The sequence below is a fragment of the Dermacentor silvarum genome, chromosome 6 (genome assembly GCF_013339745.2).
Source record: "Dermacentor silvarum isolate Dsil-2018 chromosome 6, BIME_Dsil_1.4, whole genome shotgun sequence".
NCBI lineage: Eukaryota > Metazoa > Arthropoda > Arachnida > Ixodida > Ixodidae > Dermacentor > Dermacentor silvarum.
Genome location: NC_051159.1, coordinates 145,524,329 through 145,551,858, shown reverse-complemented (window position 1 = coordinate 145,551,858; position 27,530 = coordinate 145,524,329). Strand labels below are relative to the sequence as shown.

The window sequence follows — 27,530 nt, the reverse complement described above, 5'->3', positions numbered from 1 at the left end:
AGTAATGTGTTCACTCCAAAACACGCATCGATGGTTTACGCACTTTAGCCGTTGACCCACACAAGAGGTGATCTCAACTACAGTATATCAAATCTCTCTGATCTTGCCGATCTTCCGAGCACGCCGGCCATGTTCACGTTACGCGCCTGGTACTTCGCAGCTTCATTGGGAACGCACGAGGAAAAGCAGAATTACGAAGACAACTTAAAGAAATATTTGTTGTGACCACGGTGGAAGAATATTACACCGTGGTTGGGACGCAAGAGCAAGAGCGTTTATTGTTAAACGGATCCGCTGAACAGCGCCACTCCAGCCCTGAAATCAGGCAACTTTGATCCGTCGAGTCGGATTGCTGGTCGGATATGCGGCCAATCCGCGAAGCTCGTCCGGCCGGTCGGCGTAGCAGCCGGCCTTGGACTTGGTTTTGCGTTACTTTCGCCCCCAGGACATATTTATCTTCTTTTTATCTGCAATGATTCTGAGACGTTGTCTAGTTTTTCAGTCCACAGTGAGTCTAGAAGCCGTGCGGTCAACACGTTGGCTCTCGAAAATGGTAAGCACGTATGCGGGGAAAGCCCGAGGCACGATTTTTCCACTAACGCTCGATTTTGCCGGAGTGTGTCTGCTGTGAGAAGCAAAAAATGCGGGAAGTTTGAGGTGAAACGCTATCAACAAGTGGTTGGGCCTTTCTCCGTCGGCGCCATTCCTACGTGCATAATTGCCTTCCCGGCAAGTTGCGTGCGGCTGTTGCTTGTTAAGAGGATTTATAGAAGAAAGTCTAGCAGTGGTTATTGTTATTTCTGGACGGAATGCTGGACAGGTCGTTCATTAAAATAATAAAATATTAAATTGCCGAATTCGATAGGTTGCAGATTGGTAACTGATTCATGGGTCTTAGCAATAACGGAAACGAAAGCGCGAGAAGAGCAGCTCTGGTATATAGTAAAGGATATTTTTACCGCTGACTTTATGGCCTCTACATTGTTACGCAAGTTTGAACTATCATGCGCTGCAATTATGCTGTTCTGCGCTCCAGTTGGCCGCTAATGGAGCGTGAAGCTATATGTTGGAATTCCTAGGAGACATGCTACGGTAATAATTACGCGGTCCGGCGCTCCAGTTATCAGCTATCCGTTGGAGTTTAGAAGGAAATTGCAGCAAAGCGGAGACTTGCTACGGCAGTCGCTGCCAGTTTCTGATAAGCGATTGGCTGCACTACACGCGCCTGGTTGAACGCTGCAAGACTAGTTTTTACGTACTCCGCGCAACGCTGTGGAGGTAATCGATAGACCACACTTCATTCGAACGAATGCGCTTTCTGCGTTTTTGCATACTGCGCGCAAAGATGTGGAGGTAATCGATACACCACACTTCATTCGAACCAATGCGCTGCCTGCTACCTTAGTTGGCAGTTTGGTACTTAATGTATTATGCCAAATTCAATATGATCTTTGGCGTTTTTAGTGTTCATTGGTTTTATACTCCACTCGTGTTGGGTAACGAATTAATAAGCATCAGATCGTTATCTTAGCTCAGTAATGTACTGGGGAGCACAGAGCAACGTTTGCGCGAGTAAGGCGAGTAGCATTAACGTCAACGCTGCCGTCGATTTGAGTACTATTACCCCAGTGGAAGGCTGCGATTTCAGTATGATCTGCTCTGTGCTTGGGGAATAAAATAAAATAAATAAAAAATAAAACTAGCTGTGGTAAATATTCGCACAAGTCCCCTTCATTGGGTAGATTACTTTGGCAGACAATCACTGGCACAAATTTCAGTATTTAGCATGAAGACAACCGCCAGTTTAACCCAATTTCCTGAAAATACTTGGGCTATCAATAGTTTCAAAATATATACACTGTATGCATGTTTGAAGAAGTATTGTCTGGTGCTGAAATAGCAGCACTGGAGACACAATCCATCCTAAAGAATGAATTGTTGCATGCTGGTTTTCTGCTTTGCAATTCACAAGTGGGAAGCAGTCATTTTTCTTGCCACAGCAGGCAACTGAACGACATAGCACGTTTAAACTCAAAGAGCCATGAGCAGAAAGACAACTGCATACTAAAAATAAATACACTTATAAGATGATATGGACTAAAGAAGTTTTAATGTAAGCGAACTGTGAACAATATTGTACTGACCCTCATATAAAATCAGCTGAGGGAAACTTCACCTCACATTACTGTTGAAACACTGGAAGTGCCAACAGCTTAAGTGTTTATTTAGCATGATTCACTAAAATCTTACTTGCATACATATGACAATATCCGCCGTATTCAAGACCGCAACTCAAGTTAAAGCCCATCCTTGACTTGATCTGAGAGACACCTGGCGTAAACGTGCCCAGATCATTCATTGCGTTTCCTCCGGCACGTTCACGACAGGTGTCATTTAAATCAAGTCAAGCACGGGCTTCAACTTAAGTTGCGTCCTTGAATATGGGCCTATGACAATGTATTCAAAATATTTAGACCTGCTCTATCCCCTTTGTGATTAAGTTACAGAATGTTATGTTACACATAGAGGTCAGTGGGAAATTGTGGCCTCGCATAATTTAGAAGATGCAATATTGTCTCTGAAGGGCATTTCCTGTCTGTGGATCCCATGGTCGAATTGTGTTGCTACTTTTCAAGAGAACTTTTCCTGGAAATTTGAAGAGATACTTCCAGAGAACATGTGTAAGTCATTGGGAATAACTTTGCTGTGGCTCCACAATTTACAATTGTGTGATCTGGGGCGGTATTCTGTAAGAGTCTACCTAGTGGACTGTCCATTTCGGCGACCGTTGATTCGCTGCTGCTTGACATGCAGGAAGGAGACTGGCTGGAACATTCCTGCACGTCCAGCAGCAGCGAATCAACGGTCGCCGAAATGAACAGTCCACTAGGTAGACTCTTACAGAATACCGCCCCTGCACCTTACAAGCCCGTGATGTTGCTCACTCGTTTTGAGTGAAATGGTAGCATGGTTGAGACAGGCCACCACCTTCTTGGTATAAAACAACTTTTAGCAGGAAAGCCTTGGGAACACAACAGGTGTTGAGTACAGGCAGTGAACCTAAGGCATCAAAAAGGCAAGTGAAAAACAAGCTCATGCTGAAGGTTCACTGTTATCTTCTGTTCCTTACAATCTTCCAAGGCTTCCAAGAGGGCAAAGCTTACTGACGAAGAGAGGAAGACCAGCCTCACGCCCCTGCTTGATGCTGGCTGGACACAGGTCAAAGACCGTGATGCAATATACAAGGAATTTCTATTTAAGAATTTCAACCAGGTAAGCCATAGGTATTTATGCATTTCCATCATAAGCTTCACAGTTTTGTTAGCACACAGGTGTAGTTTAAATACCTCTAGTGAATCTTTTGCCTGTCGGAACATCTATGCTGGGGATTGCATATAGCAAGCAAGAACTGTCATTGACACTTACCTGTTTTATTTACTCTGGATAATGTTAAGGTTATAAGAATAGATTCATTTTTTATTCATTCACCAGTCTGAGCATGCCCAATACAGAGGACCTGGGTCTAACTTAGGACCTGTAAACTGCTGCAAAGGCTACCAGAAATCTATATTGAGCAATTATGGTAGGTTATTTGCAAGCAACATAGAGTGACAATATTGCTAGTGCTGCATACAGCCGTCATTGTCTGTGAACACCTCAAAATGAAACAGTATGTATGAAAATGAAATGAGTATGAAAAGAGTATGAAAATGTATGAGAATTGCAATGTCATCTTTTTCAGTCATTTGGCTTCATGACACGTATAGCAATGCAAGCCGAGAAGATGGATCACCACCCGGAGTGGTTCAATGTCTACAACAAGGTCCAGATAACTCTCAGCACCCACGACGTCGGCGGCCTTTCCAACAATGACGTCAAGCTTGCCAACTTTATTGAAGTCGCTGCTAAGAGCGTGACTGCTTAGTGCTTGGCAAGAAGCTCAAGCTTTTCACATAACAAATGTGCCAACTGTGTGCATAAGGGAAAGAATTTAACATTCTTGCAATTATTGCCTCAATAAAGTGATCACGCACCAACAACGCATTGTTCACTTTAATGAATACCTTCATACGTGCACAGTCGGTATCAAAAGTTTACGGACTGCAGAATCGGAAAATGTTGGATTTCCAAGCAGTTTGTGATGGTAGCCAGTAATATTGTACAACACTGTCGTTCGCATATACTAGCACAGGCTGGAAATCTGTATACCAGGTTCTGAAAAAATTCTTTTTTCTCAGATCCTGCAACGCATAAATTTTTGATGCCAAATGTACATGTTTGGCACTCATGTAAAATTGGATCGCAAAGGCAAAATGCTCCAACATATTATAATATAAAAGCACCACAGCCGCTCTACTTACCTGCATGCTTTTGTTGAAACTTAAAGTATTCATTTCACTGACCAGCACACACACCTGTATTTTAATGCTTTCCCGTGCTGGGCACTCCTGCCAGTGTTCGCACTGGGCTGGTTCTGGAAGCACTTGACGATGGTTATGAATGCTTGGATGGACAAGCTACAGGGCTAGTAATTTCTTAATTCAATAGCCTTTAAATAGGACCTTAGCAGACAACACACAGGCACTTAGTGGTTAGCAAACATTACGCAGATCTTAAAGCGCGACCTCCAACACCTTCAGCATGCTACCAATCTTGGGAGGTCAAGCCTAGGCACTGCACTGGTTCATTTTTTTTTTTGGCCACACTATAGAACATTGGTATGCTTTACCCAGGCATGTTCAATCAACGCCTGCTGAATTCCTCTTGTATATTGTTAAACAATTTTTATTGCGTCTTCCCCCTCTGCCTGCCATCTTTGTATTTTCTACTCCCCACTCCTTTGGGGCTGCAGTATGTTGACATAAATAAATGATGTTCCAGGTTCCATGTCGTTTCCAGCAAGTGGTAATGCCGGTGAATTGTCTAATGTTAGCATTAAAATATCTACATTTGAGTTTCTCGCGAGGTATCAATTTGTACTTAAAACATGAAATATAACATGGCGCCTGTTTTACACCCATGCTACATGCATTTAGGCTTTTTAATACTGTCCAAAATTTCCTTGCAATTGGCGCAACTTGTTTACAATAAAACACTTGCCTCACCAATGTAGGCAAAGCATACAGAGGTATTGTTTGGGCACACCAAAGGCATAAGCATCAACAGCCTTTAATACAAATAAAAGGTTGGGTATCCAGCAAAAAGAGCACAGTACACATCACAAAGTAACTTTCTAGACACCACCGGAACACCACATAAAGTAGCAGGACAACAGCTACAAATAGTAGAATTTGTGTATATATATATTACTTGGCCTAGTAGTTTAAATAAAGACACTAATAGAATGCAGGATAGCTTCCCTGATGGCTTTTGTGGCCCACCGCTGCAAGGCTCGAAGCACGCGAACACTTTTAAAACATGACTTTTACACTCGCTGCAAAAGGTGTCATTTGTTGATCCCTTATTTTGGCAATTACAAAGAAAAAATAAGGGAAAAGCCCCTAAAAACATTTCATTCTTTCACTCCAAATGACACAATATGGCTTCCTGGGAAACACTAAAGTGTTTTCAGTATGAAAATGCAAAGAACAAAACAATGTTATTGAACACATTTTGTAGTACAAGCAAAACCCTGAACACGACTGCGATTTTCGCACTAAAAAGTCAGCAATTTGAATGCTTGCATAAACTCAATGACATGATGATATCGTTCCTTCTACTTGAACAATTCTGTAGTCTCAAGATGGTTCTTGCAAAATGAGGAAACAACTTGCAACAGTGAGCTGCACATACACACCACAGGCAGCAGCTACTGCAGGGGATGCACTAGCGACATGAAATCTTCTGCTTGCTTCTCAGCTTTTGTAGTTTGGTATCAAATACTGTACGCATTGTTCACTGGGATGTCCATGCCATTGTACAAGACTAATAATGTGCAAGAAACCTGCACAATGAAATGACACGGAATGAAAGGGAGGGGGGGGGGGGGGGATGACGATGATTGAGGTCCCGCCATAGTGGATAAAAGCGTGAAATGACAATACGCAGTGCACCAGAGTAAGAGCAGCTTCAAGAGCACTTTGTATAGAATCACAAAATTCCTGCATCACAGGCATGCCTTCTGCTGAATATGCCGTCAGAAAGTCCACATGCTGAAGAGGTAGCCTTAAAACCGTTGTCAAAAGCTTGAATCTCTCAAGTTTGCATTGCAAAAAAGTCCTTTTAAGTTGCATCTGCAAGTTGCATGCAGGAGGGTGCTTAACGCATGTGGTTTAGATACACTTGTGCGCTTCTTGTACTACGACTCGTCACCCGCGAACCAGGTGCGAAAGCAAATATCACACGGGCATAAGAACACAAAGAAAGCATTGATCAGGCAAGCACCAGGCACAATACAGGTAAAAGCCCTTGAAAGGACTTGCAGATTGTCCCCCAATTGTCTTAAAGGATTAGCACTCTAGGCTCAAATCATTTCCCACCTCTGTTTGCAGTTCCAGAACGCTTTGATGCTGTCAACATGACAGCATGGAAGTTTAGAACAAAGCACCAATCTGGTCACGAGCAATACCATTATTTCCGGCATTCTTCCCGCGGACTTCTGCTGCACAGAGTATGCTGTTCTCAGTTGCAACAGCAGCTAGTTGATAATGCAGGCAGGAGACAGGACATGGTAAAGGCCAATCACACTACACTACATATGGGCACAACTCTGTACCAATCGAGCACCCTGACCAGAATCCCAACGTGGAAATATAGAGCAACATCGCTTCTACAGCATTTCTGCCAAAATCTTGTACACTGGTTAAGTCATTTCACACTGAACGCTGGACAACTGTCAAGCCGCAAACATTAAGTACACCAGCTCCTTGGCTTCATACCTTCAAGGAATGCGCATGCAAGTTTCTAAATGGCGAGGGAAATTAATATTTTGAAAATTCACATGTGAGGTCAGGACAGGGCAAAGAAGAAAAAGATATGGCTGCGGACAGCATGTCCTCAGCGAAATATAGCTGCATTGTACTGCCTAAGCGTACAGACGATATCAGAAAAAAAAAAAAAAATATGGAAAGCAAATTCAACTGCACACATTGACACTGCAATGGCCTTAAAAGGACAAATAATTTAATGTAAATAACCAGGCTACATGACAACCAGGTTGGAAGCTGCAGTACATGTTACAAAAGTACACATCGTTGCTACACCGGTTCAAGAACACAGGATCATTACAGTGCCCGTGTGTGCAGTGCGCTTCCTGTCTAATTTTGATTTGGGCTTGATGAATAAACAAGGACAACAGCAAAACAAAACAACAAAACTTCGAAGTCAGGGATGAAGCAGCTTTCTTTCTACTGTCCCAAATGCCTTATGGGATGAAAAAGGCGAAGCAGGTTGGAAACACTGAAAGTGTCCTGCATTAGCCAAGGCTTGACGTTTGTGTGGCCTGAGCTGAGAGCCCAAAAAGTGGCTCATAAAGAGCTCTAAAAACATCATGGCATTTAAAAGATGGAGGGACCGGGGCCGTCAAGCCTTCACGAGTGCCTTGTTGACCCAATGGTACTTGTCAGGCTTCTGGCCCGGTGTCGTGGATGGGGGAAGGCCAGCTGACAGGTTCCACAGGGTACCGCCACGTGACAGAAACTGCGGCGGGCTGAAGGTCGTGGGGCCTTTGGGAGGTGTGACACCCCACGGTGAAGCCCTGGCACTGCCGCTGCCAACGCCTCGCTTCCGTCCAGATCCCATTTCTGGCAGGGACTGTAACAGATGCACCAAGCAGCTCTTAATGTAAAACCTTACCTTGCAGGAACACGTGCCACAACGTTGAAAGAAATAAAAAAAGAAATTCAGTGAACACTTTTATATTAAACGAAAAAAGGCAGGAAAAACAATTCTTGCCCCAATTCTGCACATTTCTGCCTCTGGTGGCAAGACTTCACTGCTAAGTAAAATTCCCAGGAATTGCAACGACGTGAGAGCGGTGCTGCTAGCGTTGTGTAGTGCAGAGGATGCGTGGGGCTTGTTCTGCCCAGTGAAACCAGTCAGTCCCAGCTAACAATAAACAAAGGACACTATTGGTACCTCTCAAGCAAAGATTTATTTCTAATATTTTGTCACCTTGCTATATTGGATGTATTAATGACCTCACTATGACGTGCAACACGCGAGATCTAGTCCAAACACCCTCTGGGGTGATGTAGTGGTGCTAATTTGCAATGAGCTAAAATTATGGTTGATCCCTCTTTCACAGGAATTGGAAGAACACTAAAGTGAAACGTGTCTTCACAGAAGCTGTTGCATGTTTGATTCGTGAACTTGCGGTCTGCTGCAGCGAAAGGCGCATGATTTGCGGGCCAGTGACCATGTTGCAGGTTTGCTTAGCGCGCGGCATCCTGTTGGCGAGCGCCATCTTGCTGGCGAGTGGCTTCGGCGAAGGTGCGAGCATTCTGGTCCGGCTCCATAGAGGCTACGGCAGCCAGTTGAGCTGCGACGTGCACAGCTGCAGGAATGCCACCGGCAGAGTTCACAGCACGCGCCGCGAATGCGCGAAGACATTCTGCTTCCCGCTGGCTTGTTTCTCGCAAGATTTGCCTGGCGATGTCGTTGCCTTTCGGCACCTTTTAGCGTAGCAGTCCATCGCAAGAAAAGCAGTAGGTGATGCATTGCTGATGCACGTTAAAGCCGCAATTCATAGGCGACGAGGCGCCACAGGCTAATCTGACGCTAACTGCCTGCACGAGTCCACAGAAGTACATGGATTTGTCTGTATGATTTTGACATTCTTGTGGCTTTGTTTATTGCGCTTTATATGCCTTCATTGCGGTAAATTTCAGAGCAATCTATACCTTTCGAAGTGCAGAAGATGCTGCGTACCGCACAATCGCTACTAATTACAACGGTTCAGCTTGTTGAGGTGGCCAAAACAAACGCACCAAGCGTCTCAATGCACTGGCTTGCCTGTGATAAATTCATAAGCGCCTTTTATGTTGCTTGTCTATGCATGCGTCTGTAGCGTAATGGTTTCAATATCGGGCTTCTCTGCTAGTGGTCCTGCGTTCGAATCCTGCCGTCAGACAATTTTAATTATTTTTTATTGTATGATTATTTATTGTATAATTATTGTATGAAACTTTATATAAGTCTACACTTGTTTCTTTATTCTATGGCTACACCGTGTTAGAGCCTCCGCTGCGCTGCGACTACCGAAGCGCTCCCTGTCAGCGCTCATTAATGTCACGATGCAGTACTTCGCTTCACCGCTCCTAGATGGCGGCACCGGAGCCGATGTTACATCCACTGCAGGAAGTCAGTCGTGAAACCCGACATAAAATACTTTCGTGTTAAAAAATTATAATATGGGGAAGTTTCTGCCATTGCTCTGCTTTTACTTCCTTCAGATCAGCCTATTTAACACAAACAATAATACACTGTCCTGCTGAAGAGCATAAAATCCTGCAGTTAACGTGGTTTATCATGGCATGCTGCTGTTCCTTGGGTGGGCCAACGCATTGGCTCAGCCAAGTTTTGGCATGAAAAATGGCTATTTTTGAAAGCTTTTTGTGATGCTTCCACTCATATTTCAAATTTTAAGATTTGCAAGGAGGCTCCTCTGCATCTACGTTATCTTAAACAAGCTTTATTTATGCGGCCCAAAATTCATCTTTAACCCCTTAAGAGTTCTATTATTTGACCAAAAGTGACCTTATTTCACTTTTATTTATGGCTTACTTTGAATTTCACTATATCAAAAACCCTTCTAAAGCTTTTTCAACCGATTTGCTTGATGAAATGCTGCACCACTGTCCAGCCAAGTCAATATCGTCATCGCTTTCCGAATCATCCCTTTCGGTAGAAGTGATGAGTAGACTATCATCATTCTCTTTGCTCAAAGAACAAAACGAATGCATCACTTTCACTCAGAATCGAGCAGCGGCTTTCTTTTATCTACCTGTCCTTTCTCACTTAGAGCCACGCTTTGCACTGTCCAACCAAAGTCATACAAAGAGAAGAACTTGTCTCCTTAAATGTCATTGAACCTGTGCCACAGACAACGACAGCAAAAGTAGCAGCAAACTCTGAAGCAGATATGGCCTTAAGTGAAGAGGAAGAGCCGTGCATACCATTACCTGTTTTGGCCTGTCACCAGAACGCTGCTCCAACTCATCAATGTTGATTTGGTCCACGAAGTTCTCCTTCCTGCCTCCCTTGAATGAAGCTAGCACATAGTACACACCACGACGCTCTCCAAACCTGGGGAAGGAGCAGAAAGAAAGAGAAAAGGGAGGTCATACAGGTAATTTCAGCACCAATATTCTTCCTGCTTTTCAAGAAATGCCTGGCAAACGTCATCGTGAAATGCAAGTTATACTGCTAATTCGATCCATATCTGAAGAGAGGAGATGCACTGAATAAGCATCTTCAAGAAAGTGCACCCTGTTGTCGACATAAGCAAATCATGCTCAAAGGCGATGAGAATGAGCACTCAAATTGAATATGAGATGTGCGTCTGAGTAAAATAAGACAAATGCGCTCGTATGCCTAGTATAGGGTCAATGTTGAAATGGATTAAAACAAGCTGTGTGTGAAGTATTAACAAAATTCTTTTTTTTTGTTTGAAAGGCCCCTGTATGGCATATGCATGGAATATAACATCATTCAAATGTCTGCCGCGGCTTCTCACGGTGGCACCAGATCCAAGTGGTCCAATTTTCAATGACTCTGCCGCATAGATCCGGCTGAATTTGAGCATGGCCAGGGTTATGTTGACTTTAAAGGCATCGGTCGAATGCGGCTTATTGGCATAGACCTGCGACTTCAGGAAACCCCACAAGAAAAAGTCTAGCGGGGTCAAATCGCACGATCTTGGTGGCCAATTCATGTCACCTTTGCGAGCGATAACCATATCCTCAAATCGTTCATGCAGAATGTCCATCGTGGCGTGCGCTGTGTGGCATGTAGTGCCATCCTGCTGGAACCACATGTCGTCTATGTCCATATCGTTCAACTTGGGCCAAAAGAAATCACTTATCATTCTGTAGCGCTTGCCGTTGACAGTGATGGCCTCACCAACGTCGCTTTCCGTACCAAACAATAACTTTTTATGGATGCATTGCCAGCTGGTGAACCTCGTGTGGGTTGGCGTCATCCCATATACAGCAATTGTGCTTGTTAACATAGCCATTCATCCAAAAATGCGCCTCGTCACTAAAGATGATTTTTCAACCAAAATTGGGGTCCTCTTCCAAACGCTCCGAAGCCCAGTCAGCGAACAAACGGCGTTGTCTATGGTTAATTACTTTGAGCTCCTGGGTCAGTTGGATCTTGTACGGGTGTAGGCCCAAGTCCCAACGCAAAATTCGCCAAGTTGAAGTCTGCGAAAGGCGAAGTTCTTGTGCACGGCGAGGGATTGACTGCCTCGGGTTCTCCTGCACACTTTCACGGACCGCGGCGATGTTCTCAGCCGATCTGATGTTCCTTTGACGTATGGGTGTTGGCTTATTGTTTACAGAACCGGTTGTCTCGAATTTGGCCACCAAACGTTGGAGAGTCGACTTTGAAGGGCCACCGCGTCTGCCATAAAATGGGCGCAACTTTTGCACCAACGAACAGTCATTTTGATAATAAAGTTTTATCATTTGGACGTGCTGCTGAATCGTGTAACTTGCCATGGTGATTTAGCATCAGTGACTGAATAATAAACAACAAATGAGACAGACGCCACCAAAACAACATGGGCGCCACAGGTTGCCAACATCGACCTGCCCCAATTGAAAAACCCGTTAGAATGCTCGAGTCAAATTGCATCTGCATGACCGAGAGTGATACATATGATGTCTTCAATGGCTACATATAGGTATAAGCACATGACTTTCGAGCTGTATTTCTGCCTTTTAAAATTTATCTGTCTTTAATTAGGCTTCAACTTGCCATGGTATTGTCCCTTGAAGCATGTTCACTCTCTACAGTTAATCTAAATATAATTTTGCAATAGCCATAGCTCACAAGCAACCTCTGACAACCATGTCTGTCCAGTTTCTTTGGCTTTTCTCCCAGACAGAAAACCACACATCTCTGACAATTCAAAATAAGAAAGAACTATAATAAGGAATGAACATGGGGTTTTTCCTAGTTTGTAAAGTACTACTTGCAGTTGGTGCACACAGGGTGTAGCTCTTCACTTACTGCAGTTTGTTTCCGACTATGTTGTGCTCACTTCATTTCACATTGCAGCTGACTAAGCATATTGGTGAGCGAACCATATAAGCTGAGCGGAATGCACTGACAGGCTAGTTGGTGCATATTTATAATAAATGTTTAGTGCAAACAGTACGACACAAGAAAGGAGACAGAACAAGGTGCTACTCTAAAATGACATTTTTCTCACGTCACACTCCTACCTATAACAAAACCAGACCTAAGAAGCATGCAAAGAGATGCTATCATGACAGACTCGTCAAGAGAACAAATCATACAAAGGATTAAAAAAAAAAGAGCATTGTACACAACAATAGAAGCAACAGTTATTCTGATCCAAGTGATCTTATGCGTATGCTCCTTAAAGGGGCCCTGAACCTCTTTTTATCGAAGCCAAGAAATACATTCGAAGTTAAACCTTCTCTATTTCAGAAATACTTTGCCGCAATAAGTACTTCAACGCGTTCAAAGATCGCCTTTGATGCCTTTCGTGGTGCTCCCACTCCTTCTTCAATGCCTTGCACTGCAAAGGCTATGGTGGAGTGTGATAGGCCCACAGCAACCCGCCATGGTTGCTTGGTGGCTATAGTGTTGGGCTGCTAAACACGAGGTCACTGGATTGAATCCCGGCCGCGGCCACGGCCAACACCCGGCCACAGTGGCCGGATTTCGATGGGGGCGAAATGCGAGAACACCTGTGTACTTAGATTTAGGTGCACGTTAAAAAACCCCAGGTGGTACAAATTATTCTGGAGTCCCCCACTTTGGCGTGCCTCATAATCAGATTGTGGTTTTGGCACGTAAGACCCCATAACTTAATTTTAATTTTGGGATGGGCCCAGAACACTCTGCCTACTGAACGTCACTGTGGCGCGCAGTTTAAATTTGGTTTTGGATGTTCACATAGATACCATTATTTCCGATTTCGGCACCTACAACACACCAAACACTTGTCCTCAGCGAGCAGGCTTGTCCCGGCACCCCCGCAGCTACATGCAACTACACTTGCACTATAGTATGCACAGCATTTGCTTTGTAAATGGCAAGGCCATAGAATATGACATGGCTGGAGTGCACGTTTGCACTCATTTTGGGATGTCACAGGTTATTTTGGGACGTTTCAGTGGTGGTCTACACAAAAATTTAAAAGAAAAAAAAAAAAGAAAAAGGAACAGCAGAAGAAGCAGGAGGGGGCAGCTGTACATAGGAAAAGGGGCCAAGTACAGTAGCCTCGCCCCCTCTTGCTATTTAAGCCATTATCCTGTTCTTTTCTTTTACCCACTTTCTCATTTTTTTCTTTTTAGACCGCCACCAACACCATCCCAAAGCCCCCAAACATCAGAAAATCATTTTCGGTGCCTCCACCTTACAGGATCATGCCACTTCTGTATATTGTCGCAATGACGTCTACACCGAGGTTAGGTTAACGTCCCATCAAGGACCAACCTGCTACCACCCCCCGCATCTGCTTTCCACTACTGCCCATTTTTTCCCATGTCACCATCTTAATGCTTTCAAAAATTACATGACGCACTGCAACTATGCCACTCAAGTCATTCTTCCAACTCATATCCCTTCGGTTGCTCCTGTGCTAACCAGCTAACTACACCATTTTTATAAAACCACAAACACATGCCACCTACGGCACTTACTATTTCTGTTCAGTTCTCTGAAGGCTTCCCATCGTCTCCCTCCCTTAACAACCCACCCACCCCACTCTGTCTCTTTTTTTTCTCTTCTCCCTGCCACCTTCCCCGCTCTTTTCCCCTTGTCTTCCGACCCTGTCCTTCCCGCAACAATGCCAAGAAATTCCAAATGACAGCAATCATTTTTCTTTTTCAGTCTCTTCCTTTACAGCTAGCCACCGCCAACGACCACACTAGACGTCACCCTTTTGACCCTCGTAAGCTACCCCTCTGAGGATGTCAAGGTTGCCTTTGACAAAGATAGGTCCACCTATCAAAATGTTGGCCAGCCTTTCTGAGGAACTTTATCCCCGTTTATCTAACTTTTATTACACAGCGTGCTACTCCATCCACTGGTCCCCGTCTTAATATAAAACACAGTAGGAGTAGGAAGAAGCAGACCGATCCAAATATACCCTTCTTGATTAACGTCACCTATCAGCCAATAGCAGCTGTCTATGGGAATGTTACATATGCCGACATATGCAAGCCGCTGGCAGCTTCGAAGCGGGTGAGGAGAAGGCCTCGTTTGAAAAGAGAGCGTGTGAGAAATATGCGACTTCGTGCACTGCTTGTGACCTCCACGCGCCATGCACAACTGAAAAATTTGGCTGAGATGTTCACAGAAGCGTATGCTATCTGCAGACTTCATTTTTTTTTTTCCCCCCCATCAAGACTGAGGAGTGGTTCACGACCCCTTTAAGCCTGATTTTCTCATAAGTAGGGGTGTGACCTAATAAAAATGTCAGTTGAGAGTAGTGCTTTGCCCTGTCTCCAATCCCGTGTCGTCGTGTGTAAAATAAAAATGTGCTATGTATAGAAGAAGCGAGTGCTCAAAAACGCACTCGTTTCAATTTAAGAAGGGAATGATGGAAAGAAGAGGCCACAGAAATGTAATGCCCTGTGTAGCCTAGTAGACAAGAACGAATTTCTCGTGAGTGCATTTCTGATCGCACAGTTCCACCACACCAACGTACCGGTGACGTTCTCGGTAGGACTTTCAAAACTTGCCGGCACTACGCGTATAACGGTTCGAACGTTGTGCCCGCCTCACCTGCAGCCCACTTCCTCGGGATCCACCCACATGGTCAGCTCGGCAGGCAGGCAGAGATCATCGTACCCGAGGCCGCAGCGGCGCGATGCCTGCTCCAGCACAGGCTCTCGAGGCTCCGTCTCGTTGATGCGAATGCACCGGTACGCTTGTCCCCGGGACGGCCGCTCGGGGAACCAGTGGTCGCGGAACCTCTCGGTTAGGACACACCGCAGCCGCTCTCCCAAGGCGTCCAGCTGCACCCGGTCCAAGCTCGAGTTCCTAGCGATGACGCGCACCAGAAACGCGACCGCCGCGTCGACTTCGTCCTTCATCGCACGCTGACCGACTTCCTCCGCGCAGAAGCGACGACGCAAAAGACATTTAACACAGGCAGGGCAGGCAGCCTCCTGCAGGGATTTCGCGCGCACGACTTCGATGTGTGCGCGGGCAGCCTCTGGATCGCCGACGCCTTCAACTTTCCGCACGGTCAGAGCACTGCGTGAGAAGGGGAAAGGGTCCCCCCGACAGCGGACGATCAGTCCCCGCTAAAGGCGGCTAACACGGAGCGCCCAAAAAGAGCGCCGAAAAGCTTGGATCAAAACATCTGATACCGCTACAGTGCGCAGAGACGGACGCGGTCAACAAACCGCAAGAAATGCACTGAAAAACGGGCTGATCTAAATCGACGCTTTGCGGTCGGCTCGCTAACAAAGCCAAGCGTCGTAAAGAGTTTCACACTTTCGTTTTAAGGGAACTGTAGCGAAGCTATCCAATGGGTTAGCATTAATGTCGACATATTCAAGCTAACTCACTCGAAAAACGCTAAAGTTTTGTCTCAAAATACGAAAAAATCAAGGCGGAATAAACTTGACAAACGGGACTTACGGGCAAACTCCTCTCACCCATCGACTTTTTTAATGCAGAATACCTAGCCGCAGTTGCCGAAATTGTGAATGATGTTAAGATCACCTCAACATTCGAGCATTTTAACCAATTTATTGACACGTATTTTATGTTATATTACATTAATTTTGCTACTCTTAGACTACTGAGACTTTATGTTCAGCAGTATAATGTTTAGTAAATTGTTTGTTTTCTTTTTGCGCCGCTAGACTACGCTGGCTTCACTAGCGCTTTCTTCACAAGCTTTGTTTGCCTTTATTCAATGCTTCCTTTATGCGGGCATTGCTTTATTAGACGTTATGGCGCCGGGCAGCGCGATGAAGGAAAACGAAACAGACGAAGAATACTTGATTTCTATGGCACGGAGCTGCCAAAAAAGTGATCCTTATTTTACAAAGTCTTGGATGCTTACGGCAAAAACACTTTTTCCAGAAAATTTTGGAATACAGGCAAGCAAAGCTGTTTTTTTGCAGTTAATTTATGTGGTACTGGGCCGAAGTGTACGAAGGCTGTAGTACAAGTCGTGTTAATGAGTTCGTTAAAGCTCTTCACACCGCAAGGTGCATATGCGCGGTCGCTCACCTTAAACGCGACCGATGATACCCTGAAGTTGGTGCAATTCGCCACTGACAAACCTGTTGGAAATGGAGTGATTTTTCAGTGTCGACTGCTTGCATGTGCTGTAGCTAGCCATGACACTAGACACTGACGCCAGACGCGAAGCAAAATTTTAGGACACCGAAGAAATCGCTTGTTATTTTGGTTCTACCGCATTGGCTTCTAAGCGCGAGAACCGCTCGATTGTGTTTCACTTGATTTACTTGCCGATACCTGGCAGCGACGTTATCTGGATAGCGATACAGTGAGCAGTGGGCCTGTTATGCAGCTCAAGTCACGGAACATCACAGTGTTACTAGAACCGACATTTAAGCTGGAGCACGCATGGGGATGGCAGCGTGCTCCCGCGCCCTGCAAACGTGTCAGTGATTGTTCGTGTGCCGCTAAGTGAGAAAAACTTGCTTTCTCATGCATTCGGAATTGTAAGCAGCTACTACTTATCGAGATGTCATAATTTGAGTTTGAACTATAAGTTGGTTAGTAGGTAATCTCATGTGCGTCACACCTGATGATGTATTATGCAAATCTCGCGACTGATTAGTCGACTCCAAAATGTAGGGCATGAAAAAATTGGTCTAGGAGTGTAATATTAAAGAAACAGTTGATGCCAAGTACGGAGTACAAGTCCTGCGACAAGAGCTATGGCACTTCATGCTTAAAAATATGCTTGAAATAACTTCAGCAAGAGGACTTATGTGGCCATGGTTTGTATAAAACAGCATTAAATTCACGACACCTGTTACATACCTAACAATGTGTAATCACTCTCTTTCATCTGGTTTTTATCTTTCCTCAACGTCTGAAGGTTACCATCTTGTTTCCCCATTGTTTAGGTCTTTGTTTTTATCACGGAAGATTCCTCACGCCCGTTTTCTGGTGAAAATTATCTGTATCATAGAATTATGATAATTTGTATGAGAAGCGCTCATGGAGCTGTAAGCCACGCAATATTAAGCCATGCGAGTGGTTTGGCAGACCCATTGGCTGCTGTTGTGCTGCCATTGAAGGAATTGCATCGCACTTTCAGTGCAAGTTTGGATGTCCACTGGATCATACATTTACAGTCTACTGTGTAGGGCCTTGTAGGTCACAGCTGCAGAACCGAAAAATGCAAATGTACTTGTGGGTGTTGAGATTTTCGGACAGTTGAAGGACATCCTCGTTATATAAATCACTTCGGAATCCTCTGATAGATTAATGCGGTGTCTTAGGGCCTTAAATATTTTGGGATGTTAAACTCTGTAATGCCCTTTAGCACAGTGAGGAATTCCATCAGCATCTTGGGTATGGCTCTTAAAGGGATGAATTGACATTGTGTCCAAAAAAGGGACACCATGCCAGCCTCCGCGAGAAAGAAAAAGGAAAGCAGTAATCGGACACAAACGAAAAAAGTGTAGGTTAAGGGATGTAGCAGGGAATTCCAGTACAGACCCCTGTGCCTCACTCAAGCAGGAGTGTGAGCCACTTATAACTCTCAGTCTGCCACTTAAGCTTGTGGTAAATCATGCTTGTTGCAGAAAATGGTTTGCTAAAGTGAATGTACAAAAATAAATGGGCCCAGCGACCCTGAACAGAACAATGTAAAAGTAGTTTTGCACTACAATGATGTGGATGCCACTTTTCCTTGCTTAAGCGTACGTCCACCACGGGGGTATATACAGAATTTGTTAGGTTAGTCTGTTAAATTGTGGTCATGTTGTATCAAGCACTGTGACACACCCTCACGACATCTTGTTTTTGTATGTTACTGTGTCTCTTGCAGTATGAAGCCTACTGCCTGGCTTCAGACAGTGGAAATATCAAGGAGGCATCAGGCTACTTGGAGGAAATGTATGCCTTACCTTTATCTCTTTAGGGAGTTGCTGTAATTTGTTGCTACTTACAAAGATGCACAGAAATGACTATATACAGGTATATTTAAATATGCATGTAGCCCTGTCCAGAACGAACAGCACGTGCCAGGTTATAACGTCGTCCTCCTCATCTCTTCAATCATGATAGGCCTGGTTTTAGTCAATGAAATAACTGTTCCGTAGCAATAATTTTGGAAAGATTTAGAAAGGTTATTCCTTTGAAGAAATACTTATATATTAGAATATCATTTTATGGTGGCTGTTACCATGGGCTGGATATCTTAAGGAACAGCTGAGAGTAACACAGCTATGCACAACATTTTGCTGCACTCATCCTTGGGTTGACTTTATTACTATTCAAAGGCATATGCTTGTTAGATTTACAAAAGGCATACTCTTACTCTGCCTAGATATTATTATGTTTAAACTCTGTGGCTGTGGTTAACTGCGAATGATCACGGCTGTTAGTATGTTCCTAGCACAATTTGAGTTTTCCTCTTTTCCTTTAGGTTCAGGAAGTTTCCAACAGAACACCGTCTCTGGGATGAGGTATACAAGATAGCCAATGCCCTTCGAGCCGACACACTTGATGGCAAAGTTGCTGTCTTGAGAGGTATCTTCGTTTGGGCATACTCCACTCTCACCTTTGATCTTAAAATTACTTATAGCATGTATATTGCCACAGTGCTGTTAATTGACAAAAAGAAAATCCAAAAATGTGTCAAAAATGATGGTGCAGTGGCCTTTTGTGGGCTGTTGGCCACCCTGCTTGATTGCCGAGAAATTTCTTTACTCTTTTTTGTCGGCTTCCTTCTTCCTGTAACATCTTGGTAGATATGGTATCCATACAAGAGAAAGCTCAATAACTGCTGTGTCTCAACCTTACCAACCACCACATTGCCTCAGTGTCAGCACCCTGGGACCTTTTCATGGGCTAGCATTAATGTTCAGAACACTGGAATCATTCCACATGTACAAATGTAAAGTGAGTATTTGTATTGGGACCACACCATAATGTTTGCCAGGATAACATTTGACAATGAGCACTGACTTTCGGTCACTTTGTTCAGTTAGGATAAGGTGTGCAATGTGTCTTAACATTTCATGTGGATTGAGCATATGTGGCCTTAAAGGCATCCTAAACACCTGTAATGAATATGTCTGCTATTAAAGTGGCATCTTAGTGCACTCAAAGCTGTGCACTGAGCCTGCACAGAACAATACCCTGCATGGTCTGCCAAACATCACGCCGAGATTTTGCATTTGCATGACATTGCAATCATTCCGCATGATGGAAGCCATAATCAGTGCAGTGGTGCTGTTCTCTGCCATCAGGTAACGCCACTGCCCCACCAGTTTTCTATGCTTTTGATTTTATGAAGAGTAGCCTATAGGCTGTGCTTGTCTTCTTGTGTAAAGTAAGGAAAAGTAGTAGTGTAGGTTATGAAATTCGAAGAAAATGGTGGCCAGCATTTTGAGCAGCTACTACGTATTGAAATCCCATAATTTTGGTTTGAGCTAGTTGATGGATCTCATGTGCGTCACACCTGACGTATTAAACAAAGCTCACGACTGATTTGGCAACTCATATTGGACCCTCGAACATGTAGAGCATGAAGAAAATTTGTCTAAAAGAGGAATATTAAAGAAAAAGTTGATGCCAAGTACGGAGTACAATCAGTTACCAATCGTGGGTTGCTATCATTTTGTGCATTTTTTTTTTGACGAACATAGTAATATGTTTGAACTACATAACTATTTACTCTTGTATAATTACTGTCACCATTCCTATATTTTCTTATCCTGTTTATTTCTTTTTCAAACATTGTTGTACTACCCTGTATTTGCCCCCACCTTATGTAATGCATTCGGTTCTTTTAAGGCTATGCAATAAATGAAATGAAATATTTGGAGCTCCCAGCTGCATGTACAGAAATAATATTTCACACAGATTTTAATGGGAGTATTAGCCTAACAACTATGCAAGTTTATTTGCCATGTTCATCATGTGTTACAGGGCCTCTTTCAGCTACCTGGTTATTTCATTTAGCTGCAAAGTCATTGTCATAATCTTTTCAGATATGTTTAATCACCTGCCAACAGCCTCACAGCATGACATCTTACTCTCTATAGCTGGTGAGTGAGCAGTTTTGTATAATTTTGCCTCTCCAAAACAATATGTGGGACATAAAATCACATTGCAACTTGGCATCGTAGAGCAAAAGCCTTTTTTTGATGACAGTGGAGGTACTAGTAAATGAATGATTTCCTGACTACTAGTAGTTGGACAGCATCATTTAAATGGGGTTTAAAGTCCAAGAACCATAATCTAATAAATTGCTCACACTCACATCATCAGAGTTGCCATGTTTAAAGGCCACATTCAAGGCGCTGCCACACCGTTCCAACCCACTTCTGTTAAGCTTATGTACAGAATTATAAAGTTAGCTATGAATGGTGTTTCACCATTCATAGCTAACTTTATAATTCTGTACATAAGCTTAACAGAAGTGGGTTGGAACGGTGTGGCAGCGCCTTGAATGTGGCCTTTAAACATGGCAACTTGGGCAAAATGCCATTAAATGTCAAGCAGTGTTTCAATGCAGAGCTTTCTAAAAATGCAGTGTTCTAGGAAGGTGTGCTTGTGCTGAAACCCCAAAGTGGGGTGCCACATAGATAGACATTTTGTGTATAGAATGGAGGCGCTTCATCAAAGGGTGGTGGGCACACACAGTGGCAGCAGTGAACAAGAAGCTCTCATTGTGTGCCCTTTTGGACTGACAAATTGTACTGACATATTTTATCACTTATAATAGCAGTCACTTCAGCCAATGTAAGACCTGTGGGCAACTTCCTTAGTACCTACATCTACATTACCAGCAATAAATGTGACTTATAGCTATGCTTGCTTTGTGTGCACAGTTTGCTCCATTGCCTTCTCTCTTGTACATTGCAGAACATTGCATGGACACAGCTGAGCACTGCAGGCTCATGCTGCTCCTCTTGCGAAAGTTTCCGGAGAAGGTGGTGGAACATGGTGTAAGTATTCTGCAACGGTTGAAGGTCAACTGCAACCGCATTTCACTTTGGCTCAATAGTCAATACACTTAAACAATGATTTAACAAAGTCCGTGGCAACTGACAACTGTTTAGTTAAATATTTAAAACACTCATGTGAATAACATTACATTTCTTATGTAATACAAGTCTGTCGTGCATCTCGTATTCCTCCACGGGTACAGCAAACCTTCTCAACAGGTCAATGGCATTTACCCATTTTCCTTCGAAAACATCATTAAATTTGGCGAGTTGCTGAGTTCACTTTGTTTCTTCGAGGTTCTCATGGCATTATACTCTGTGAATATGTGTCAAGGAACCAAAATTAAGTTGTTAAATGAAAAATTTTGTAAAATCTTTAATCTTTAAATCAAGTTTTGACTGTAAATCAGTAGTTTATACTATCAAAGCAATCTTGGCAAACTTGCAGGACAAGTAGTTTTTTTTTTCAATTTTTTTATTATCAGCTTTTAAGTATGCACCACCCTAGTAGATCACGTGTGGTTGACGGATATGACTCAAGTCCCAGAACGTGGCTTCTTGTCCAATCTCAAAGATCATGCCCATGGGATGTGCTATTCCTCAATGTTCTTCATTCTGCATCATTTCCAGCGAGTGGTAGTGGCAGCGTTTATTGAATTTTGGCATCAGAAGAATCTGCATTTGCTAACTTTTCGTGTCGCGTCCACTCGTATATTAAAGGGTCCTAAAACACTTTTTGAACATTGTAAGAAAATTATGCCGATCTGTCGTAGAGGCTGCTGTGAACATGTGAGCGAAATACTACTTTCCAGCATGCAGCAGGGAATTTACAATCTTAACTAAAAAACAGCGAACAATCTCGCTCTCGCTTCTGCAGTGTCATCATGCAACGTCATCGCAAGCAGCTGGACCCACCAACGCCATTGGCTGACTTTGTGATTGCGAGAAAATTCTCCCTAAGACCTAATTTCTAATTTTGTGTTAAATAAGTTAAACATATCTATTTCTATGATCTCAAAAAGACAAAATAAAATTCAGAGCCCTTCCACTACTGTGAAGATGGAAGCCAGCAAAGCTGTCACTGTGGTGGGTCTGCTGTAGTGAATATTGCCCCCACGATAAGAATGGGCGTATCGGCGTTGAACGTTCCGGTTGAGAAACTCGCATTGAAACCTGGCCGTCGCACCGGGGAAGTTGGCTATAGCATTGCCGAGGCGTGCACCACCGTGGTTGGGTTCCTGGAGGGTAAGACGACGCTGATGTTTGGCCTCAACATCGCCCTCCCTCAACTCGGGGTCCGCGGCTCTTCGCTGACGTTTCGCCTGGGCTTCGGAAGCCCTCATGCTAGAATCGGCATGTCGACGACAAGCCCTTTCCTGAGCGTGTTCGCGGTGGCGTTGCTCAAACGCATTAGGACATGTTATCAGTTGATCATGAGTGGCTCATACCCCCTTAAGCAATGGCTTATACCCCCATAAATGCGGCCTCCCCATTACGATGACAGAAGAGAAGTGAAATTCTACGCTGGAGTGATTAGCGGCAGCGCAGCCAGCTGTGGAAGCAGACGACGATGACGAACGCGGGAGCAGTGGCACGCGCTCCAAAGAAGACGACGACGCTCGAGCCAATGCTGATGATGATAGCTTTTTCTTCACGCAGACACGCTCCTGGGGGAACTAGCCCTTAACAGCTTCGCTGTAATAATTTAATCTTTGCACTGCCAGTCTACGCACGACACTTATGCGTTGCTGCGTCTGCTGTGCATGGCCTCCGAGGTAGTGGGGCAAGCTGCGTAGCGTAGACTATTGCGACAGCCATGGGCGCTGCAAGAAGCCCTTTCGCCGTAGGCTGCCTCTATGTCCTCGCCCACACGGAGTGGAGGAGGAGGTGCGCATTGAGGCACCCCACTTTGCCATCAAGGCACTCTTTGGACACAGTCTAAAATTTGGTTTAGTTTACCTTTACGCCTGGTGCCGTGCCTTCTCATGAGATGCACCCTGAAAACATTATGGAAATCTACATGAAACAGAACTCATTATAAAAAAAAAAATTTGATATAACCAAATAATACATGTAACAAACAAAATGAAGTTATTCTTGTTATTAAACCTTTTAACATATTTGATGCCTTACCTCCATCATTTCCCCTTACACAAACCCATAGTGAAATTCAATGCAATTTTCTTGTTCAGGTGAAGCTGATTGACACGCTACAAATGGCCGAGAAGCATAGCCATTGCCAAACGCCGCTGAACCAGTTTAGAAAACTGCTTGGTAAGGAGTTTCTCTGTATGTGTATAATGATGTAGTACAATTAGCCTGTTATGTTTGGTGGGTCTGCCAGGAGAGAGCACCCAGCTTTTGGTAGCTTCGGTGACTTTAATATGCTTTTGCCACTTGTTTGGAGCATGGCTATGCTGAATCCACATCAGAAATGCATGGATGAGTGAAATTGCACCAAATACTGCCTGCAGTAATGCAGGTTTCTTTGTGTGTCTGAGCCAGTGTTACGGAATGGGCGCTGCCTTTCCATTCCAATTCCATTCTGGGGAATTAGAACTTGCCGCAATTTCATTCCTTTCAATTCCTCGGAATTAAAAAACTTAGCCCATTCCCACGCCAGGAATGGCCAGGCAGCTCAATTCCATTCCTGTAATTCCTCAACGTAGGAAAGGCATCTTGACAGTTTTATCGACTTAACGATGAACGCATCATAAAGTTGATGTCATCAGACGCGTTAAGAACTGCAAAAATACGCAAAACACGTTATCAAGGTCGAGGGAAAGTAGCTTGGTGACATATCTCGTACAGTAAAACCACCCTACAAATTTACGTAGGGGGAGTTTTCCCGCTCCCTATAGTATTTGCATGGTCGCCATGTTTTAATGGCTTATGATGTTTTAATATTGCTTCAGCTTAAATGTATTAATGCTAAGGTGACGACGTAGCATATTTTTATGCTGACAAAAGTAGTGTTCAAGATGACCTTATATTATGGTGCCGTCAAGAGCAGCCTTGCAATTAACAGGCACAGAGTTGCATCCAGCGATGAAGGCCGACGTTATCTTCGGCTGGCTTGGCAGCCTTTCTCTTGTTGTGTGTACTCAACGATCGTGCTTTCTTTTTCGGTGCCAAATCAAATTAGTTGAAACTCTGACTACAGCATGTATTGTTTCGGAGCAAAGCTTGCAACGTGCCGCTTGTTTGTTTGCTTCACGGGTAATTCAAAAAATTTTTTTTCCAATGTGCCATGTTGGCGGACTTAAGGCCCAACCGCATGCACGCGATTTTCGAGCGACAGCGACGAGCGACGAGCGACAGGTTTTGCCATCGCGGAGGGCTATCCGTCGTTGTCGCTGGTCGTGTCGCCGGTTTCTGGCCAGCCAGAAAATATTGCTTGTCGCCCGGAAGTCAGCGCGACGACATCCGCTGGGGACAGCGATTGCACAACAACATGGCAGCAATCAGTCTGCCCGCTTCGATCTGAATTCGCTCTTGCAACTTGCTCTCTGCTGTGACAGCAAAAAATAAATAGTACATTCAGTCATCGCTTCACCTCATCGCTAGCTGAAGACTAAGTATCGGTGCTCTCTTGTCGTTATTATTGAGATCGGTTGTTTTTTTTTGACGCTGTTAGGCCTGAGACGCCACCGAGACCCGAGAAAGTGTTTTAAGTTTTACTCAACAGTTGGCGCCACGGCACCTTACGCTTAATAGTCATGGCTAGGTGGCATATGCCACCGCCCGGTTTAAAGGGTTTAGCCTCATCCATCCATCCATCCATCCTGGCGGCATGAGACGGAGTTCCACTGGGGATGCATGGGACGGATTTTCACTGGGGATGATAGCATATTTTAGCTAGGTCTAGATAAAAAACATTGACCTTTTGATAAAATTGAGATTTCTTTACGCGCGCAAGATAACATTTATTCGCACAACAATGTAAATCCGTCGCTACTCTTTTTCGCGATGTCGCGTTCATGTGGTTGCTCCACGCCGCGACACGACAGCGCGACAGGGTGTGCCTGTCGCGTCGCTTGTCGCTGTCGCTTCAATATTGCGTGCATGCGGTTGGGCCTTTACTGCGTGCGTGAGCTGCTGGGCGCAGGAGCCAGTGTGGCAGTGCGTTATGGAAGCGTTTTTTATTTGCATTAGAATGCTGGAAAGGAGGGCGAGGGTGGTAGCACAGAAAGCCAAGGGGGATGCTTCGAAGCATTGTCTAGCATCACAGTATGAGCAAACTGCTAAATGAACCGTTGGGCTTCTCTAACCGCCACCCGGAAGTGGATGACAGTTTTTCTCTTTCATTTTTGTAGCATAACTTGTTCAGTTGTATAACCGCAACAGAAAATTTCAAGTGCATCCTTCAAGCAGTTTTCAAATAGCAAGAGCTTTGACCGTTCTTTTTGCAGTATGCGACGTGGCTCCTCTGGTTCTGAAGGTGGGTGTGGAGCTCCCAGTCAAGCAGACATACAGGCTTATCCATAAATGCATCGAATTCTATACGATGTTCATTTATGCACCAAACAGGAACAAGCTTGACCTGTTCATGAAGCCAGGGTAAACAAAGTCCACGTCCTTGCATGATGCTGTGTTTTGTTGAGTTTTTGTTGTGCGTCTGATTTATGTGTGTTTTTGTGCCAACAAAAAGCTTTTAGGAGCACACTTGGTATGCACATCTCAGTGGTACAATATTAAGACATGCATGAACCTTCCACTTTTGCTGCCCTATGCCAACAAAAGCAGTGGTACAGAATGGGAGTTGACTCACGTGTGTCATGAATACAATGCATCATCATGAAATTTAGAGCTACACTTCTATTTACCATCCCAGCAAATACAACAACGTTTTATATATGCTTTTCACCCAAACTACTGCTGTTTTATCAGAGTTTTACTCCATAGACTCCAGGAATGTATAAGATTGCCCAATTTGTCTACATATTTAAAACATATTGTAAGCAAAATGATGTGGCCTTGGACTAGTTGGTGATATAAACTAAAGTTTGGTGTCCATTTTGCACTCAACATGTTTGTTTCTGATATCATAAGCACTGGTTTTCAGCCATTCATTACAATGAGCCAGCTCTTAAGGCATGTGGAAAGATATGAAGGGGCTCTAAAATCTGTTAGATGCATCTCTTATGTAGCACAGATAGTAGTATTATGCGGCAGTAAGTTTGTGCATTGAAAGAAAGGTTGTGAGATGTCGCTCGATGGTGTAATCATAATTGGATGAGAGCATAATTCTGAGCTATTCAATGAAGTGTGATTGTCTGCTGACCACACATTTGCATGGCTTTGCTTCAGTCAGGCTATGGGCAAGTATTACATCGGCTAAAGCTTTTTGCCCATCCTCTCTTTCTCATCTGCATATAAATCCTTTCTGTAATTAGGACTCATTTGTATCCGGTAGACCCTTATGATGTCTTGCGCTATCTGAAAATTTTCAGCCCATGTTCCCAAAATGTTCTTACTATTCATAACTGTTCGTAAGAGCAAATGCCAGCCAATTGTGATGTCGAACATAAAAGTGGAAGGCTTATGACAAATATCACTTATGAACAAAAAAGCTTTGTGAATTTGGCCTACGTCTTCATCTCTTTTTTTTCATATTCTTTTCCATTTATTTTCTGGCCATATTGAAATATGGACAGAATAGTTGGGAACCGAATCCTTGCAAACTCATGCTCAGCAGTAAAATGTTATATTCACTGAGCCACTGTGGTGGATGTTTTTCGTAGTCTTGAAGGTGCTGGAGGAGGCAGTAGCACCGAAACTGGCAGTGGTACTTCGGAGGCTGAGCTGTGGCGGCAGCTATTCTCATTTATGTTATGCGCTGGCCGGCGCCTACGCTGGGAGCTGTCAGAGCTGCTGCAAGAGCCCCTGCCGCTACTCCAGGAGAGCCACTGGCAGCACATTCGTGCCATGCTGCGGGCACGGCCAGCACCACCCCCGACCGACCTCACAGCAGGCGCCGCTGCGGCTGCTGCCTTGGAACCTGAAGAACTCATGGCTGCGCACAAACAGGTTTGGTCCAGGTGTTGCCTCGCTGGCACGAGGGTACATGGCTTAGGTTCATGTGGGCACAGGCCTTGGACGATATTAGAAGACACTGCAACACAGAAAGTGTAATATAGTATTGACATTAAACAGGACTGGTTAACAAAATGATATCACAAGATAACACAGATGTTACATTAGACAAGA

General features: G+C 44.2%; 4 protein-coding genes across 5 annotated transcripts in view; 2 read left to right on the top strand and 2 right to left on the bottom strand.

Moving 5' to 3' along the window:
* The first annotated feature begins 367 nt into the window (after window positions 1-367).
* Window positions 368-4,040, top strand: LOC119456150 (pterin-4-alpha-carbinolamine dehydratase). The gene is made up of 3 exons (XM_037717768.2): window positions 368-553; window positions 3,142-3,273; window positions 3,743-4,040. Exons 1-3 carry the CDS (start codon window positions 473-475, stop codon window positions 3,923-3,925), a joined length of 396 nt encoding a protein of 131 aa, XP_037573696.1. The 5' UTR covers window positions 368-472; the 3' UTR covers window positions 3,926-4,040.
* Window positions 4,041-5,153: 1,113 nt separating this feature from the next.
* On the bottom strand, window positions 5,154-15,853 carry LOC119456149 (protein BTG4-like). Its single transcript, XM_037717767.2, has 4 exons — window positions 15,793-15,853; window positions 14,929-15,402; window positions 10,122-10,245; window positions 5,154-7,752 (listed from the first exon to the last, which is right to left on the bottom strand). Exons 2-4 carry the CDS (start codon window positions 15,237-15,239, stop codon window positions 7,522-7,524), a joined length of 666 nt encoding a protein of 221 aa, XP_037573695.1. The 5' UTR covers window positions 15,240-15,402; window positions 15,793-15,853; the 3' UTR covers window positions 5,154-7,521.
* A 213-nt stretch (window positions 15,854-16,066) lies between these two features.
* The window catches only part of LOC119456148 (integrator complex subunit 10-like), a 35,433-nt gene continuing 23,969 nt past the window's right edge, over window positions 16,067-27,530 (top strand). Inside the window, exons 1-8 of one of the 2 annotated variants that reach the window (XM_037717765.2) lie at window positions 16,067-16,259; window positions 18,191-18,258; window positions 18,791-18,894; window positions 20,361-20,417; window positions 21,238-21,320; window positions 23,513-23,594; window positions 25,733-25,880; window positions 27,065-27,350. In XM_037717765.2, the coding sequence (XP_037573693.1) occupies window positions 16,110-16,259; window positions 18,191-18,258; window positions 18,791-18,894; window positions 20,361-20,417; window positions 21,238-21,320; window positions 23,513-23,594; window positions 25,733-25,880; window positions 27,065-27,350 (978 nt within the window). In that variant the 5' untranslated portion in view covers window positions 16,067-16,109. The remainder of the gene's footprint in view (window positions 16,260-18,190; window positions 18,259-18,790; window positions 18,895-20,360; window positions 20,418-21,237; window positions 21,321-23,512; window positions 23,595-25,732; window positions 25,881-27,064; window positions 27,351-27,530) is intronic. The other variant, XM_037717766.2, reaches the window with a different exon arrangement.
* The window catches only part of LOC119456146 (cholinesterase 1), a 91,336-nt gene continuing 91,117 nt past the window's right edge, over window positions 27,312-27,530 (bottom strand). Inside the window, exon 3 of the mRNA XM_049669563.1 lies at window positions 27,312-27,435. Within this exon, the coding sequence (XP_049525520.1) occupies window positions 27,426-27,435 (10 nt within the window). The 3' untranslated portion in view covers window positions 27,312-27,425. The remainder of the gene's footprint in view (window positions 27,436-27,530) is intronic.

What these genes read in the sequence shown, in the direction of transcription:
- LOC119456149 (XM_037717767.2), bottom strand. Translation starts at nt 15,239, where the DNA reads ATGAAGGACGAAGTCGACGCGGCGGTCGCGTTTCTGGTGCGCGTCATC. An exon ending in CCCGAGGAAGTGGGCTGCAG is followed by an intron (nt 10,246 to 14,928) that starts GTGAGGCGGGCA and finishes CTCCTTCCCCAG; the next exon opens with GTTTGGAGAGCGTCGTGGTG. An exon ending in CTGGTGACAGGCCAAAACAG is followed by an intron (nt 7,753 to 10,121) that starts GTAATGGTATGC and finishes CATCTGTTACAG; the next exon opens with TCCCTGCCAGAAATGGGATC.
- LOC119456150 (XM_037717768.2), top strand. Translation starts at nt 473, where the DNA reads ATGATTCTGAGACGTTGTCTAGTTTTTCAGTCCACAGTGAGTCTAGAA. An exon ending in CACGTTGGCTCTCGAAAATG is followed by an intron (nt 554 to 3,141) that starts GTAAGCACGTAT and finishes CAATCTTCCAAG; the next exon opens with GCTTCCAAGAGGGCAAAGCT. An exon ending in TATTTAAGAATTTCAACCAG is followed by an intron (nt 3,274 to 3,742) that starts GTAAGCCATAGG and finishes CATCTTTTTCAG; the next exon opens with TCATTTGGCTTCATGACACG.